Source organism: Miniopterus schreibersii (assembly GCF_964146895.1).
Source record: "Miniopterus schreibersii genome assembly, chromosome: 1".
NCBI lineage: Eukaryota > Metazoa > Chordata > Mammalia > Chiroptera > Miniopteridae > Miniopterus > Miniopterus schreibersii.
Window position 1 is genome coordinate 78,753,475 of NC_138101.1, and position 16,257 is coordinate 78,769,731.

General features: G+C 34.1%; 1 protein-coding gene across 3 annotated transcripts in view; it reads right to left on the bottom strand.

Moving 5' to 3' along the window:
* Window positions 1-16,257, bottom strand: part of USP6NL (USP6 N-terminal like) — a gene marked incomplete at its 5' end in the record, with an annotated part of 167,218 nt that overhangs the window by 12,426 nt on the left and 138,535 nt on the right. For all 3 annotated transcript variants that reach the window (XM_081135906.1, XM_081135905.1, XM_081135907.1), the window contains 4 exons: window positions 9,848-10,000; window positions 12,733-12,832; window positions 12,925-12,990; window positions 13,855-13,949. In XM_081135906.1, the coding sequence (XP_080992032.1) occupies window positions 9,848-10,000; window positions 12,733-12,832; window positions 12,925-12,990; window positions 13,855-13,949 (414 nt within the window). The remainder of the gene's footprint in view (window positions 1-9,847; window positions 10,001-12,732; window positions 12,833-12,924; window positions 12,991-13,854; window positions 13,950-16,257) is intronic.

Here is a 16,257-nt window from a genome sequence, read left to right on the forward strand (position 1 = left end):
AATTTTTGAACATATGTGATTAGCACTGGTTTCCAATATATAAACAAAAGTGAAAACATACTCAAACTCTCAAAAAGTGGGACAGAGGTTTCTTTTTTTAAAAACTAACAATAAAATTGACTTGTTTGTGTGTGTGTGTGTATGCAATCAAGATACAAAACAAATCCATCACCTCAAAAAACTTCAGTAATGCATTTTGTCCTTTGTATTTTTTTTATAATGGTAGTCAAAAACTTTGGAACATATGAAGAAAATTTTTGTACAATGAATTAACAAACTTAAAGAACTAGGTTTCCAGATTTGTAACTTTAGCAAACAAAATACTAATTTTAAAAACCTACACAATGCAGTGCATGAAAAATTATCCTTGAAGATATTAAAAATCAAGCAAACTTACACTGTCAAATACGTTATTCCAAAGGGCTGTTGAAAAAATAACTGATATGTGCATGTAAAGAAAGTATTTTGCAAGGAGTCATTATGAGACTCAAAAGTGGGCTGTTACTATTACTCTTTAAAAGTGGCCAGGAAGTGGGATGGATGGATATAGGAAAACAAGCAGGCCAAGGAAGTCTTTTTTTTTTTTTAAATATATCTTTATTGATTTCAGAAAGAGGAAAGGAGGGGGGGGGAGAGAGAGAGAGAGGGATAGAAACATCAATGATGAGACAGTCATTGATCAACTAGCTGCCTCCTGCACGACCCCGACTGGGGATCGAACCCGCAACCTGGGCACGTGCCCTGACTAGGAATTGAACCCGATCGCCTGGATCCTAGGTGGACGCTCAACCGCTGAGCCACGCCCGCAAGGGAGTCTTATATGTCAAACTAAGGAGTTTGGATTTTCTCCCATAAGCACAGAAGCCTCTGAAGGGCTGGCTGTTCTACAAGATCACTCTGGCTCAGCAAGGAAGCAAGCAACACTGGCTCCAGGGCTTCCAGTGCAGACGATGCAGCTCGGGTAGTGAGGATGGAGAGGAGGGGGGTGTTAGAGAGATATTAGGAATCAAAAGAAACACAGAACTTGATGACTAAATGCATTATAGCTAAATGGAAGGCTAGTACACGAGGGTAGCAGGGAGAAGATTTTGGATGACTAAGAGGATGCGCAAGTGCTGAGCATGTTATCCTGATAGGCAATGCAGAGGGAAAATGGGAAAAGGTCGGAGGTGGGGTGGGAATTTAGAGAGTAAGTTTGAAGCACCTGAGGGGCAGGTGGGTGAAGATGCCCACTTAAGGTATCAGTTAAGTGAGTCTAGAGCTCAGAAGTTCCAGCACAAAGACCTGGTGGTGGAGGTTCCAAGCTGGAAGTTTTGGAAGTGACAGCCACCTCAGGGAAATGAGAAAAGCACCCCAGGCAGTGTGCAGCATGAAAAGAAGGCAAGAATGCAGCTTCAGAGAGGCCACTGAAAAGATAAGCCCAAGAAAAGGAAGCCATGGAGGAAAAAGAGAAGGAATGGTTAAAGAGGGAGGGTGGGAGAAAGTGAAAACAGCAGTTATCTGAAGTGAGCCACAAAGAATTCCAGTGATAACTCACACAAAGCCCTGCTGGGGCCAAGCACAAATGAACGTTTTCTTCCCATGTTCCAGTCAAAAATCTGGACACCATCAAAAAATACAAGGAGAAAATGTAACACTGAAGCTGGAAAAGTTTTTCTCTAGATAAAGAAAATAAAATTCCCAAATTACTCCAGGAAAAAAAGGACAAGTACCAGATCTAAAAGCAACGAAACACTTTCTTTCTTAAAAAGGTTCCTTCAGTTTCATACTTTTCTGATATCTAAAATAAAAGATAAACTTTAAAATGGCTCTCTCAATTATTCTAAGAGAATTTTTCTCTCAATTGTTCTATATAGGTCATAAGCTATAAGTTTGGGACAAATTTGCAGTCATAGGGATCAACACAGGCTTTCTAACCAGAATGACTTCCCTAAGTGACAAAATCTCTGCCAATGGTTTCATTTGAACAGAAGATAGCTGATGAGAACAAAGGGCTATTTCTGTCTAATAATCACTAGCCAATGGGGTATACAAGAAACCATCTGAGTCATTTTAATATTGCACTTGTCAAAAGTACTTTTATTTAAACTGACATCTTCATAGTTGATTCACATGAAGAGGTGGAGAGCTAAAACTTTATAACTGCTTATACATGTTTATTAATCGTGGCCAAAAAAAGGGGATTATAGAGTTAATCAATAAAACAGAAAAATAACATAGAACAGAAATGGCTGGAAGTCAGATTAGCAACATAAAGATTAGCTTTATACACTCACAATAAATAAAGACTAAGAAGACATACAGTGACATAAGGATAAAGTGTCAGCAAATAAGGAATAGAATGGAACACTTGTTGATAAAAGACATCTACAAAAAAGCTACATTCATTTATGTAAATATATGTGTTTACATATAAATTTACACGTAAAAGCAAAGCAAAGGACTAGAACATGCCCCAAACTGCTGGCCAGCAGTCTGCTTTGAAGGGAAGAACAGAAGTCCAATGAAGTAATGGAAAGCCTTCATACATCACTCAGCATACGTCAATGACTGTCTAGAGTTCTTATGTGGATATATTTGTGTATTGTTTGTGTAATAAAACTGAGGAACAAGGGATTTTTAGGGTAAGCCAGAGATATCTTGTTGCACAAGGAAGTATTCAAAGACCACTAGAATGTTGGGTCAAAAGGACACAGGAATCAGTTTAAGGGAGATCCCACTGGCGAAATGTAGAACAATTTTAACAATGAAACAATAATAATCATATCTGATTGAAACATTTAGAATAAACCAAATTCCACTAATTCACAATGAGAAAGCAAATGAATAGGTCATTTGTTGCCGTTGGCGAGAATCAAGAACATCAACTCCTAATTTTGAAAATTGATAAAGGGAAAACAATTAAGCATTTATTCTGCCTTTTCAGTAGGAAACACATTTTAAAGTAACCACAGAGCCCCTGTTGATGAAGGAGGGAAAACTCTGTTACAGAAGAAAGTCTGCTGATAAGTGTAAAAGGAAGAATCAAATTTAAAAATTGCTATTTTACAGCTGCTACGGAAATATCTGTTTTAGGCAAGAATTATCAATGAAAGGTAAAAACATCAAAGGAAAGATTAAAAGGAAATTGGATACTATACAGTGTCAAAACATTATGACATAGATTACTTGCTGAAAGTTTTGTAATTTTTAAAAAAGCCTTATTTGTAAAACAAGAGATCTGGTTATCACCTTTTACCCTGGGTTCAAACTGAGTATCACTATTATTAATAAAACTAGTCTTTATGCACCTCCTATTTAACCTGAATCTAATTAAACCTCTACATTTAATTTCTATCTTATAGAAAATATAGAGGCTAGAGGAATGAGTTAAATGTCTATAGGAAAGAAAAACTGGACTATTTCAGAATGTGGGACATTCCACAAGATAACAGGACTGATTTCTTCAACAAAGTGTTATTGACAAAGGAGAAAACTAAAAGGTAGGAATGGGAAGTGAGGAAGAGGCTGTTGCATATGAAGAGACTTAAGAAACATATCAAACAAATACAAAGTGAAGTCCTTGGTCAAATCCTGGTGAAGAAAAATAACTAAGACAGCTTTGGGTATTACTGAAAAAAATTCTAATATGGATTGGTTATAGGTTATACTTGGGATCTACGATGTCTTTATTTTCACTTTAAAACTGTTTAATAAGCTGGATGATGAATAAACAGAGAAAGGGATTCTTTTTTTTTCTCTAACCTTTATCAGACGAAAGGGAACTTTAGTTCCCGGCAAAATGTAATTTAAATTGTAAATGTAATTTTTATATTTTTTAACATCAGTAACATATATTAAAAGATAACTTTAATAATAAACAATACATTTTCTTTATAAATGTTTTTACTTTTCATAAATAACTCAAAAAATAGATAAGATAGAGGCAAAAAAGTAAATGCCTGCAGAACTGAATTTAAATGCCGTCTTTTAAAGGTTAAATATATCTTTATTGATTTCAGAGAGAGGAAAGGAGAGGGAGAGAGAGAGAGACAAAAACATCAATGATGAGAGAGTCATTGATCGAGCCCACAACCCGGGCATGTGCCCTGACCGGGAATACGAACCCCGATCGCCCGGATCCCAGGTCGACGCTCAACCGCTGAGCCACGCCCGGCTGGGCGAGAAAGGGATTCTTTAACATTTTTTCTAGTTTTGTGTATGTTTGAAAAGTTTTTTGCAAAGTCTTATACAAATACATTCAGAAACTGGAAGTGAACAGCTTTCTAAGAAAATATGGACGTCTCCCCTTATTTATGGGGAATATGTTCCAAGACCCCCAGTGGATGCCTGAAACTGCAGATAATACTGAACCCTATATATACTATGTTTTTTCCTATACATACATACCTATGATAAAGTTTAATTTATAAATAAGGCACATTCTGTGAAGCCAGCATTACCCTGACAACAAAGCCAAACAAAGATACTACAAGAAAACTACAGAACAATGTTCCTTATGAACACTGATGCAAAACTCCACAACAAAATACTAGCAAACTGAGTTGAGCAATATAGTAGTGGGATTATACAACATGACCAAGTGGAAGGTATTCCTGGAATGCAACGATAGTTCAACATACAAAAATTGATCAATCTAAAACACCACATTAAGAAAATGAAGGGGGGAAAAAACACATGATCACCTCAATTGATGCAGAAAAAGTGTCTGACAAACTTTAACACTCTTTCATGATGAAAAACACTCAACAAATTAGGAAGAGAAGGAAACTACCTCAACATAATAAAGGCCATATATGAAAAACCCACAACGAATATATTCATTCGCAAAAGACTGAAAGCTCTTCCTCTGAGATCAGTAATAAGAAAGGGATGCCCATTCTCACCACTTCTAATCAACACAGTACCAGAAATTTTAGCCAGGGCACAGAGGCAAGAAAAATAAATAAAAGGCATCCAAATTGGAAAAAAAGAAGTAAAATTATCTCTGTTCACAGATGATATGATCTTATGTGTAGACAACTCTAAAGATTCCACACACAACAAAAATCTGTTAGAGCTAATAAACGAGTTCAGCAAAGTGGCAGGACACAAAGTCAACACACAAAAGTCAACTGTATTTCTATATACTAAAAATACACAATCTGAAAAGGAAATTACAAAACAATTCCATTTGCAATAGCATCAAACAGAATAAAATACTTAGGAATGAACTTAAAGAGGTGAAAGACATGTTCAATGAAAACTATAAAATACTGTTGAAAGAGACTAGCTAAGACATAAATAAATTAAATTCCATCCCACATTCATGAATCGGGAGACTTAATATTGTTAAGATGTCAATACTATCCAAAGTAATCTACAGATTTAATGCAATCTCTATCAAAACTCCAATAACATTTTTTGCAGAGCTAAAAAAAAAATCCTAAAATTTATATGGACTAAAATAATCTTGAAAAGCTTGAGGACGCACATTTTCTGATTTCAACACTCACTACAAAGCTATACTAGTCAAAATAAAGTGATACTAACATAAAGATATCCACTTTAAGACCAATGGAATGGAACAGAGAACCCAGAAGTATATCTTCACCTATATGGTAAAATGATTTTTGACAAGGATGGCAAGACCATTCAATGGAAAAGGGACAGTCTTTTCAACACATGTTGCTGGGAAAATTGGTTATGCACATGCATAAGAATGAAGTTGAATCCTTACCTAATACCATGAAAAAAAATTAACTCAAAATGGATTAAAGACCTAAATGTAACCCCTAAAACTATAAAATAAAACCCTTAGAAGACAACATAGAACAAAGCTTTATGTCATTGGATTTGGCAATGATTTCTTGGGTATGACACCAAAGACACAGGCAACAAAGGGAAAAACAAACTGGACTTCATAAACATTAAAACACTTTGTGAATCAAAAAAACAGTATCAACAGAGTAAAAAGGCAAGCCATAGAATGAGAGAAAGTATTTGCAAATCATATATTTGATAAGGGAATTAATATCCATAGTATAGGGAGAACTCCTAAAACTCAACAAGAAAAAAAACAACCCAGTTCAAAAATGGGCAAAGACTTGAACAAATATTTCTCCAAAGAAAATATACAGATGACCAATAAGCACATGAAAAGATGCTCAACTGACTGATCATTAGGAAAATGTAAATCAAAACTACAATAACATACCAACTCACACCAATCAAGATGGCTACTGAAGGGAAAGAAATATTGGCAAGAATGTGGAGAAATTTAAACCCTTGGGCATTGTTGGTAGAAATGTAAAAGGGTGCAGCTGCTATGGAAAATAGTGTGGTAATTCTTCAAAAAATTAAAAGTAGAAATACAATATAACCCAGTAAATCTATTTCTGGGTATATACCCAAAAGAATTAAAAGCTAGGTCTTGAAGAGATATTTGGACACCCATGTTCATTGCAGCATTTTTAACAACAGCTCAAATGCGAAAGCAACTCAAGTGTCCATCTTGAATGGATAAGCAAAATGTGGTTTATGCACACAATGGGAAACTATTCAGGCTTAAAAAGGAAGAAAATTCTGACACAGGCTACAACATGGATGAACCATGAGGGCATTATGCTCAGTGAAATAAGCCAATCTACAAGAGACAAATACTGTATTATTCCACTTATATGAGCTACTTAGAGTCGTCCAAATCATAGATGGAAAGTAGACTGGCGGTTTCCAGGGGCTCGGAGGGGAATGGGGAGGTCTTGGTTAATAGGTACAGTTTCAGATTTACAAGATAGTGGTGATGATTGTACAACATTATGAATGTGTTTCATACCACTTAAGTGTACACTTAAAAATGGTTAAGATGGTAAATTTTATGTTATGTGTATTTTACCACAATAAAAATAAAAATATTTTGTTAATATACCAAAAGTTTTCCTAACCAGTTAGAAAAAATGGAGAGCTCACCTTAGCAGAGCAATGAGGAGTGTAAAATCACCTACGGGAGGAGGGGTTTGGGCGGGTGGCAAGAAATGTATAACAGTCATGTGAGAAAACAAATTTCACTGATTAACATTAAACTTGAACAACTGAAAAATAAAAGCTTATATTTAGAAAAATCCTGTTGTTTAAATATTCATTTTCTCTCATTAATCTTTAAATTCAATGTAATCTTAATGACAATACTAGTGGTTCTTTTTTTGTTAACTTGACAAAATAACACAAAGTAATGAGGGAAAATTAGCCCCAATAGATATTAAAATTGTTTGTAATTGGAAAAGCCGAGGTCGATGGAACATAATAAAATGCTAAGATAGACATTTTCGGGATTTTATTACATGACAAAGATGGCATCTCAAATCACAAGAGGCTGTTAAGCCACATGGCTAGTTATGTACACTACAAGCAAAGCTGAGTCTCTATATCCTTCTTGCAACAAAAAGTAATTCTAGATAATTAAAGAATTAAGCATAAAAAATAAAAGCATAAAACCTGTAAGAGAAAAAAGTTTTCACAGGTAAGTAAAAAAGTTTTCGTTCAGCATGTAGAAAATCCTTTACATAAGACACAAAAGTGAGATGCCATAAAGAAAAACACTAATTAAAATTTTTTAGATTCTATAAGAAAAGCATCTGCAACACATATATTAAACTAGCCAATCTCCTTAACTTATCAAGAACATGTATTAATAGGCCAAAGAAAAATGGGCAGAAGATGAACAGGGAAGTTTACAGAAAAATAAATAAAATGCCCAATTAATACAAAAGAAAGATACTTGATAGAAATAAAAGAAATGCAAATCAAAACAGCAATGAAATATTCTATCCAACCAGCAAAAAAAATAAAAATCTAACAGTACTACCATGTGCTTGTGTGGGTCTAAAAACAAGCCCCGTCACACATCACCAGTGAGAGTTCATGCTGATGCAGTATGTAAGGAGCCAAACAGAAATAACATACTCAAGTAGGTTTTTTAAAACTATACATGTGATACTAAAATTTCTTGTTATAATGTTCATTTAATTCTTTCAATGTTCTGTTTTTAGCTTATAATAATGTAAAGAGGATAACAATGGGCAGGCTGTGGGACAAAAAGTCCAAAAAGGAAATGCTGTAGTAGAAATACAGATGAAAGACAGATTGTTGTTGTACAAAGTGAGCAGCAACCTGACCACACTCAGCCTTAACTGCCAGTATGATCAGAGCAAAATTTAGCAAATGTTTCTGGTCTTATTTATCTATCCCTCTCCTTTACGCTCCCGATCCACCCTCCTACTGTTTCCTAGTAAAAAGATCTTTAAAAGGGCTGCACGATTCCTCATGTATAAAATGAGGGCAAGGACTTCCTTTTGTTTTTAGGGATTAAATGAGAGTGCATGCAGTAGGTGGCACACAGTCAGCATTCAGTAAATATTAACTACTAGTTAGATGCTGAATTACACAGGTTTTGATATTTTATTCTCATGTTTAAACAGTTCTACTCTATGCATTTTTTCTCTGTATTACTTTTACTAAAACTTGTCTTAAACTCTTTTATGAATGTTAAAGTAGCAGGATGTAGCTAGTAACTGTGTACCAAACACATTCCCTGCTACAGGAAAGAATTAATAGAAAATGGACATTATCATACTGAACAAGAGAGGATTGACCTCACTTAGGAAAGGTAATGGTTTCTGTGTCCACACTCGATCACTGCTGTAATGTTTTGTTTTCTACTGAACTCTGATGACCCAGACAAACTTCAGAGAAACACTACTGATTACACGTCCTGCAATTAATAAATAAAAGCAGAGCATCTTGGCTTTTACCAAAGGGGAAAAGATGTGCTTTTTTATAAATGTACTTCTGCTTGTTCTGTACAAACACGTCCAAGAAGACATCAAAGCATGGGCCACAATGGCTGGAAATGCTAAATCCAACTGCACCTGAGGGCATACATAACTGACCTCATTTACTTTTCAACTCTCACCATGGTCTTCCACTTCCCTACTCCCTTCCCACACAATCCATGCAACAAAGAAAGGAAAAGGGCAGAATAACTTTTGTCCAGGAAATCATAATTGTCAAGTAATATCTAGTCAAAACTCTTAAAAGTTATTCCTACTGTGATCTTTCCACATTTTCTTTTTTCTTCCCTATCATTCTCCACTACCCTTCCTCTAACCCTTCCCCATGTGTCCTCTAACTCTCTAGCTCTATTATTACCCCTTCACAATCTATCTTTATGTAAATCCCGTATCTCCTGTGTGAGCCCTGAAAGCAAGAAGTTTGTCTTCTTTTCAGTTGCTCATCCCTGGCACAGCACTTAGCCGAAAACCTAATAGCAGGTATAGATGTCCTGAAATAAGTAAGTAAAATATATTATCTTACAGTGCAATATTCTGCAAAGAGCCCTGGATTGGCAGTCAAAAAACTTGGATTCTATTGTCAATAATGCCGTCTGCTGGTTCTGTAGCTTCATATTTAAGCACTTTAGTATCGGTTTCCTTTTCTATAAAATGGGACCCTCGTTTGCTCTGCTACTGTATATGGTTTCACAAATTGAAATGATGAAAGTAAAAAGAGCTTATTATTATGCTAGTTTAAAGCCACATGGTTACTTCTGTTGAATAGTATTACTTGTCAACCAAACTTTATACATTTAAGTATGGATAGTATAGTTATTCTATTAGGAGAGGCAGATTTAATTAACGCATTTATTTGCTTTTTCTTAAAATAAGGATAAAGTCATAAATAGCTATTAAAACACTGATTTTCATTATGTCATCACAAGCATGTATAATACTTATGTTTGAAACAGAAATAGCTCATGTTAATTGTGCTGTATCTTCCAATTATAGATATAAAGTGTTTGGATATTTCTTACCAGGTTCTGGAAGGTCTAATTTTGCACGCTTTAGTTCTGTCATAGAAATCTGAAGTTGCTCTATTACAAAGTCATCTTCAAAGAAAAAGTCCTTTGCCAAGGTCTCCTGAAGAAATTCTACAAGTTCTTCCATAGACAATTTCATTAAATGTTCTAAGAAAGGATGAAATAAACATGCTATGTCAACAGCTACTTTAGGGTGAGAAGATAATGTATTCTATTCTAGTGTAGTATTTTTTTTTAAGGGGCACAACAAACAAATTAAATATGGTATTGTGAATATCACTGAAACTCAGTATGACAAAAATATTTTCTTTTTAAAAAATGTGTTTTTATTGATTTCAGAGAGGAAGGGAGAGGGAGAGAGAGATAGAAACATCAATAATGAGAATCACTTATCGGTTGCCTCCTGCACACCCCCTACTGGGGATCGAGCCCAAAACCCAGGCATGTGCCCTGACTAGGAATCAAACCATGATCAACCTCATGGGTAAATGCTCAACCACTGATCCATGCTGATGGGGCAACAAAAATATTTTCTGATATTAAAGCAGTCATGGAGAAAAGCAGGTACTCTTACAGTGGTGGGTGGGGATCTGAATACTACTAAATACCTTCTCATGGTTTACGAATAACCATACCTAGGCATTAACATTAACCTAGAGCAAGAGCTTCTTAGATACAATAGACATAGACCATCTAAAATGAGGTCTTTGTTTTATTGACATGGAGCTCCAAACCTACTTTTAGGTCTATATTTTACTGTTTCAGAATTTCAAACAAAATATGGATTATAATTTTATTTACATTTCCACTTATGAAATTAATTTTATCAGAAAAAATTCAAATTACAGATATAAAACAGAAAGTAAAAATCAGCTAAGATCCCACTAACAACTGTCCTATAAGGAGATGTGTGTATATGTATATTAATTTAAAAAGTAAATTACACTTTCCATGCTATTTATCGCCTTGTATTTTCCCCTCAGTAATCTATATCACTGATATCCCTTATTTCAACCAGTGTAATTGTATACCATCATTATTAATAACTATAAGAGTTCATTGTATGCATGCACTAAAATTTTTAATATTGGGCATTTCGGTTGTTCCTTTTTCTTTTTTTTCTTTTTTGTTACTGTTTAAAACCACTGTGTGGTGAACCTCCAATATCAGTATCCCTTAATATTGTTAAGGCAATCAGGAAATAAGCAAAAGAAAATCTTGGGAGCTTCAACTAACTATTGGTTAAGGGGCCCAGACACAGTTTCTGAAGCTTTATAAGGCACTGAAGGAACTTTCCCTAGGTCTTTGAGCTTTCTCTTCCTAACTAAGAACAAATACACAGCAGCAGATAGACTTTTTCCTACAGCTTTAGTCCAATGAAATGATAGCATAATAAGTAATTGTTACACTTAAAGTTATTTACATAAAGGGTAAAGAAACTTTTTACTTGTCAAAATTAATCAAGAGTCATATAAGTAAAACATACTTTAAGAGGGGGAGGAGAGCTATAGAGAAATAGAATCTCATGTTTCTACTCCTCATGTTTAGGAAAATTAAACTAATTAGTATGTATCTTAATAAAAAGTATACTTTTGTTCTATATCTCGGCCAGTTCATAATCCAGAAAGAGGAAGGGGGAGGGGAGAGAGAGATTGAGAGAAACTGAGAGAGACTGACTGACTTCCTGTGGTTTACAGGACAGTCTTGGAGACAATTCATTGTCAATTGTTTTGGTTGGGGCTGTGTTTGCGTGTTGGGGGAGTAAGGATTTGGGTATAAGAGAAACAAATCACAACACTTCTGAATCCTTTCCTTTCAGAGTAAATAATACAAATATGATTTTAAAGGGGGTTTTCATTCCTGTCTAAAGTTTGGATAATCTGGTGCTCATGACAATCCATGCTTTTCAGGTAAGCAATCAAGCAATCTTATACTAAAGTATCTAACATGTACTTAGAACAACACCAAGCACAGCAGGGAAAAAAACTACAAAACATGACCCCAAGTACTCAATTAGATTATAATTTAGCTGGGAAGCTGAACAGATGAATCATTCGAGAACAACATAAGAGAGTGAATACATGAATGTGAAACAATGTTGTGTGGCCTAATTAGAAGTGCACATGCAGTTCTAAAGCTTTCAGTGATTCTCTTCTCTGCATAGTTACAAAAGGATTCACATAATTTTTAAGGTTGAATTGAGATAGTAAAATGAATAAAGTTCATTTCATGAAGAAAAACTCTCATTTCTTGATTTTAAAATAAAGCATAGCACATCAAATTTACTAAGCCCTTGAAATATTGCAACTACAGACTTTTTTAAAGCCTTGTTGCATGTAGGCAATTATTGACATGGGCTGTACTTGCCCCAAAGGCCACAATGCAGCCAAGCAGAGAGATGAGCTGGAGGTTCCCCATCTCTGCTCTATACCTTGGAGCTGGATGCTTTCTTCCTGGAAAAAGGAAACAGTAACGGAACATGTCCTCTCTAGACCTTTAGACTAAGGTGCCTGGTTTCTTTGGTCTCTCGTCTCCTATTGCAAAGCTGAGATTCAGACTGATGAAAAGGAAGAACAGGGTCCCAGTGGAAACAAATACTTAATAAGATTAATATTATTAAAAAACCAGCACACTGCATTCTATTGTTTAAGTATGAAAATAAAACTGAAATAAAGAATCAAAGACCTTTCTAAAGAAGTAAGTTTCTAGTCATAAGAACCAATGAAAGTAAATTACCAACTAAAGATAATTTGTTCACTAATTTTCAGGAATTTTTAAACTCACTACTAAAAGAAAATGAAGTTGAGAGGGAAATGAGAAATGAGAGTTAAAACATGGCTAGATTTTTGTGAAATCTTTATAGTTAAACATTTTCTTACTTTTGTGTAATTTTAAGATTGTATAAGACATAGCAGTCAGAACTCGTTCTCCTTCAAAGATATAGATATCCCATATTCTGAGGTTTAGCGTAAAGGGAGTCTAGAATTAAAAACAAAACAGAAATAAGATTAATAGTTTGCCCTGTCTGATATTTATCATTTTATGATTGGGTTTTGTAATTAAATACTCACACGATCAAGGAAGCATTGAAAAAACCATTTCATTGTGTAAAAACTTGTGTAGATTTCTTGAGAATCCTGAAAAAACAAAATTTCATAGTTTCTGGACTGTAGCAAACAAAATATGACATATAACACTAAAAGTTAGGATGGCTGTAGGAAGTAGCTGTCAAAGCTACACATAAAGCCATCTCATTACAAATCTTTTTTCATGCTGCTAGAGTATTTCTATTTTTTCTCTTCTTACTTCCTCTCCTTCTCCCTCATTTTAACTTTTGAAAATCAAATCCTTCTTATGATAGGATTATAATACATTATAGTTTATAGTGAAGTATCTTTGTTTTACTAAACTACTGTGTTTTACCAAAGAGCATATATGTATGGTTCACTAAGGATGAGTTTGTATGACCCTAAAACACTTTTTGTGCAATAAAAACACCTTCAAGCCCTGACCGGTGTGGCTCAGTTGGTCGGGCATCATCCCATGCACCGAAAGGCTGCTGGTTTGATTCCCCATCAGGGCACATGCCCCAGTTGCTGGCTCAGTCCTTGGTAAGGGTGTGCAGGAGGCAGCCAATCAATGTTTTGCTCTCACAGTGATGTTTTTCTCTCTCCCTCTCCCTTCCTCTCTCTCTAAAAAACCAATAAAAATCTTTTTTTAAAAAAAACACCTTTGAAATTACTGAACTATCACATATCTTTAAAAGCTGTATTGTTTATAGATATTAGTTTCAAAGCAATTTGATTTAGGGCTGTGATAGTTCATCAATATTAAATTTCACAAACCCAATGTTCTTTAAACAACTGGGAATTATAACTGCATAGTAAATGAAATGGACAACACTATAAATCAATAAGGTAATGGGGACCAAAGGCTGCACTCAATTCTCCTAGCCTTATTCTTGGTGTAGGTGGGTATAAGTCAATGTCACGTCTACCTACCAAGTGTTGCTTAAGCTTGGACAGAAATTTATTCAGTATTTTTTCATGATGTTCTTGAAACCTCAAGAGTTTAGGAAAACCATGGACAAAAAAGCCTAGAATACAAACATAAAAATAATGTTTCTTAAACAAGACCAATAAAAATCCCTATTTTAAAATACATTTTTTCATTTTTAATTGTCAACAACAAAATATAAATCTAGTAGTTACCAAAATATTTTTCCTCCCCACCAAAAAAAATAATTGTGTATGAGCTTTAGTTAATAAAACCTGTAGTCCAGTATTTGTTTTCTAAAGATCTCCTATAACCTTATAAAAATATAAAAGAGGACAGAATATTTCTGAATTAAAAGGAAAACTAAAGTTAAGAAAAAATGAAAACTGAAACAGTTTATCAAGATTATCTGTTCTCTTAAAGTATTGGGCCATATCTTAAGCGTGCAAATTTTTTATAGGTTATTCTAATCCTGATTTGTTATCATTTTGTTTTACAGTTAATATATAACAAACTTTTCATTACTTTTTCAAGGTTTACTCTAACAATTTCATTAGTATCATGCTTCCAAAGTTTTTATTAGTTTTAATCCTTTCTATAACTGATATTTAACAGCAGCTAAAATATACTGGCACTATGCGAAATGTTACATCAAAAATGGTATTTTATCTCAACTGATTATACAATATAATGTATAAGATTTTTAGACTGCAACTAATTGTAAATAGTAAGTCAGCATTAATTTTGTGTCTTTAATTCATGGAACTTTACATCTATTTTTATTCACAAGTTTCCTTTCAGATATTCTACACAAGCCATTAAAAAGGATACATACTTAATAGATTTGTTAATAGATGTTCTGTATATTTTTTAAAAAGAATCCAGGGCAATGCTGTGTGTTATATATACCCTCTTTAGATATTCATGATGCATATGAGCTTTGTAATGTTTCTAAGTTATTTTATAGACTAAAGAAACATTTTTCTTTGTTTAACTCAGTCTTCCAGACTTATCTGATCTTGGAGACCTTTTCCCCCAAGAAAGCATGTTTTCCAAAAGTGAAACTATGTTCCTCACATACTTTTGGGGAACACTGCTTTATATAGTTTGGAAAAGGGCTATTTCTTAACTAATTCTCAGTTTTCTAAGGTGTGTGTAAAAATTTCCATAGACAGAGATTCTATTCTTCCCCTAGTAATATTTTCCGGTGAAATTATTTCATAAAAAATCCATATATCTATCTGTGCCACTTTCATGGTCAATTTGATAGGGATGGGAACTGGAAGGATCTCAAGAGGTCTGATTTTAAAGAAGGCAATGTCCTTCAATAATAAATACTAGCTAAGATACCTAATATATCTTCCCTTTTCAGTGATATCCCAGACTTGGTATTTTAAATATCGTTTTCTTCAGCTCACACTTTATTGTATACATTTATAAGTGATACTTTATATATGAAATGCAAAGAAATGAATTTTCTAAAATAGGGCAGTTTTCTACATAATTACATATACTTAAATGATAATATTCCACTGTACTTCAACATATATCAGCAACACCACCCCATGGTAAAGCAAATAAAACTGATAACAAGGCAGAATTATTTTTCTTCAAGATGCTTTTTAATGCTAGCTATTGGATTGCAGTTCAATATAATATGTCAGACTTTCGGAGTCTATTCATGGGGTACAAAGTGTCTAGAAACAGTTATCATAAAGACAGTATTTATTTTAAAAAACTCACAGGGAACACTAAGGAAGACAGCCAAATGCTAACACATATGCGTGCCCATGTGCGCATACATACACAGACCACACACATACAAAATACCCCCACAAGAACTATACAGTAAGAATGTGAGATTTAATAAACTGTGAACTATTGAAAATTTTAAAATATCACTTTAAACATGTTTTAAACAACATAAAGTTTAAAAATTCACAAACAGAGCTTACATGACCCATTCTTAGAGTGATTAGTGTTAAGTTTTGTTTTTAATTTTATATTATCACATAGATGGCGCTGGGGGGAAAATTTTGCATTATATGGACAAATGTCACTTTTATTTCCAGGACAAGTTGTAATCCAAATTCTTAAATAAAGTTTATTGCACATGCTTGGCAAATATAAGGACGTGGTTATTTTAAAATAAATCATCTAACCTGAAAACCAAAAAAGTGCCCAGAATGTGTTACCAGGCTTTTACATAAAGTGTAATCAATTTTATGGCTGAAAGAACTAAAACACACACTTATAATACAAAACTACTTAATTATTATGTACCTTTTCTTTAAACATCCTAAGCATCATATTTCAATGAATATTCTGTGACAAAGAGTTATATATCACAATATCCAGTAAATAATAAACAGTTCATTGAAGTGATAATTGTGTAACTGCCTAAAAGT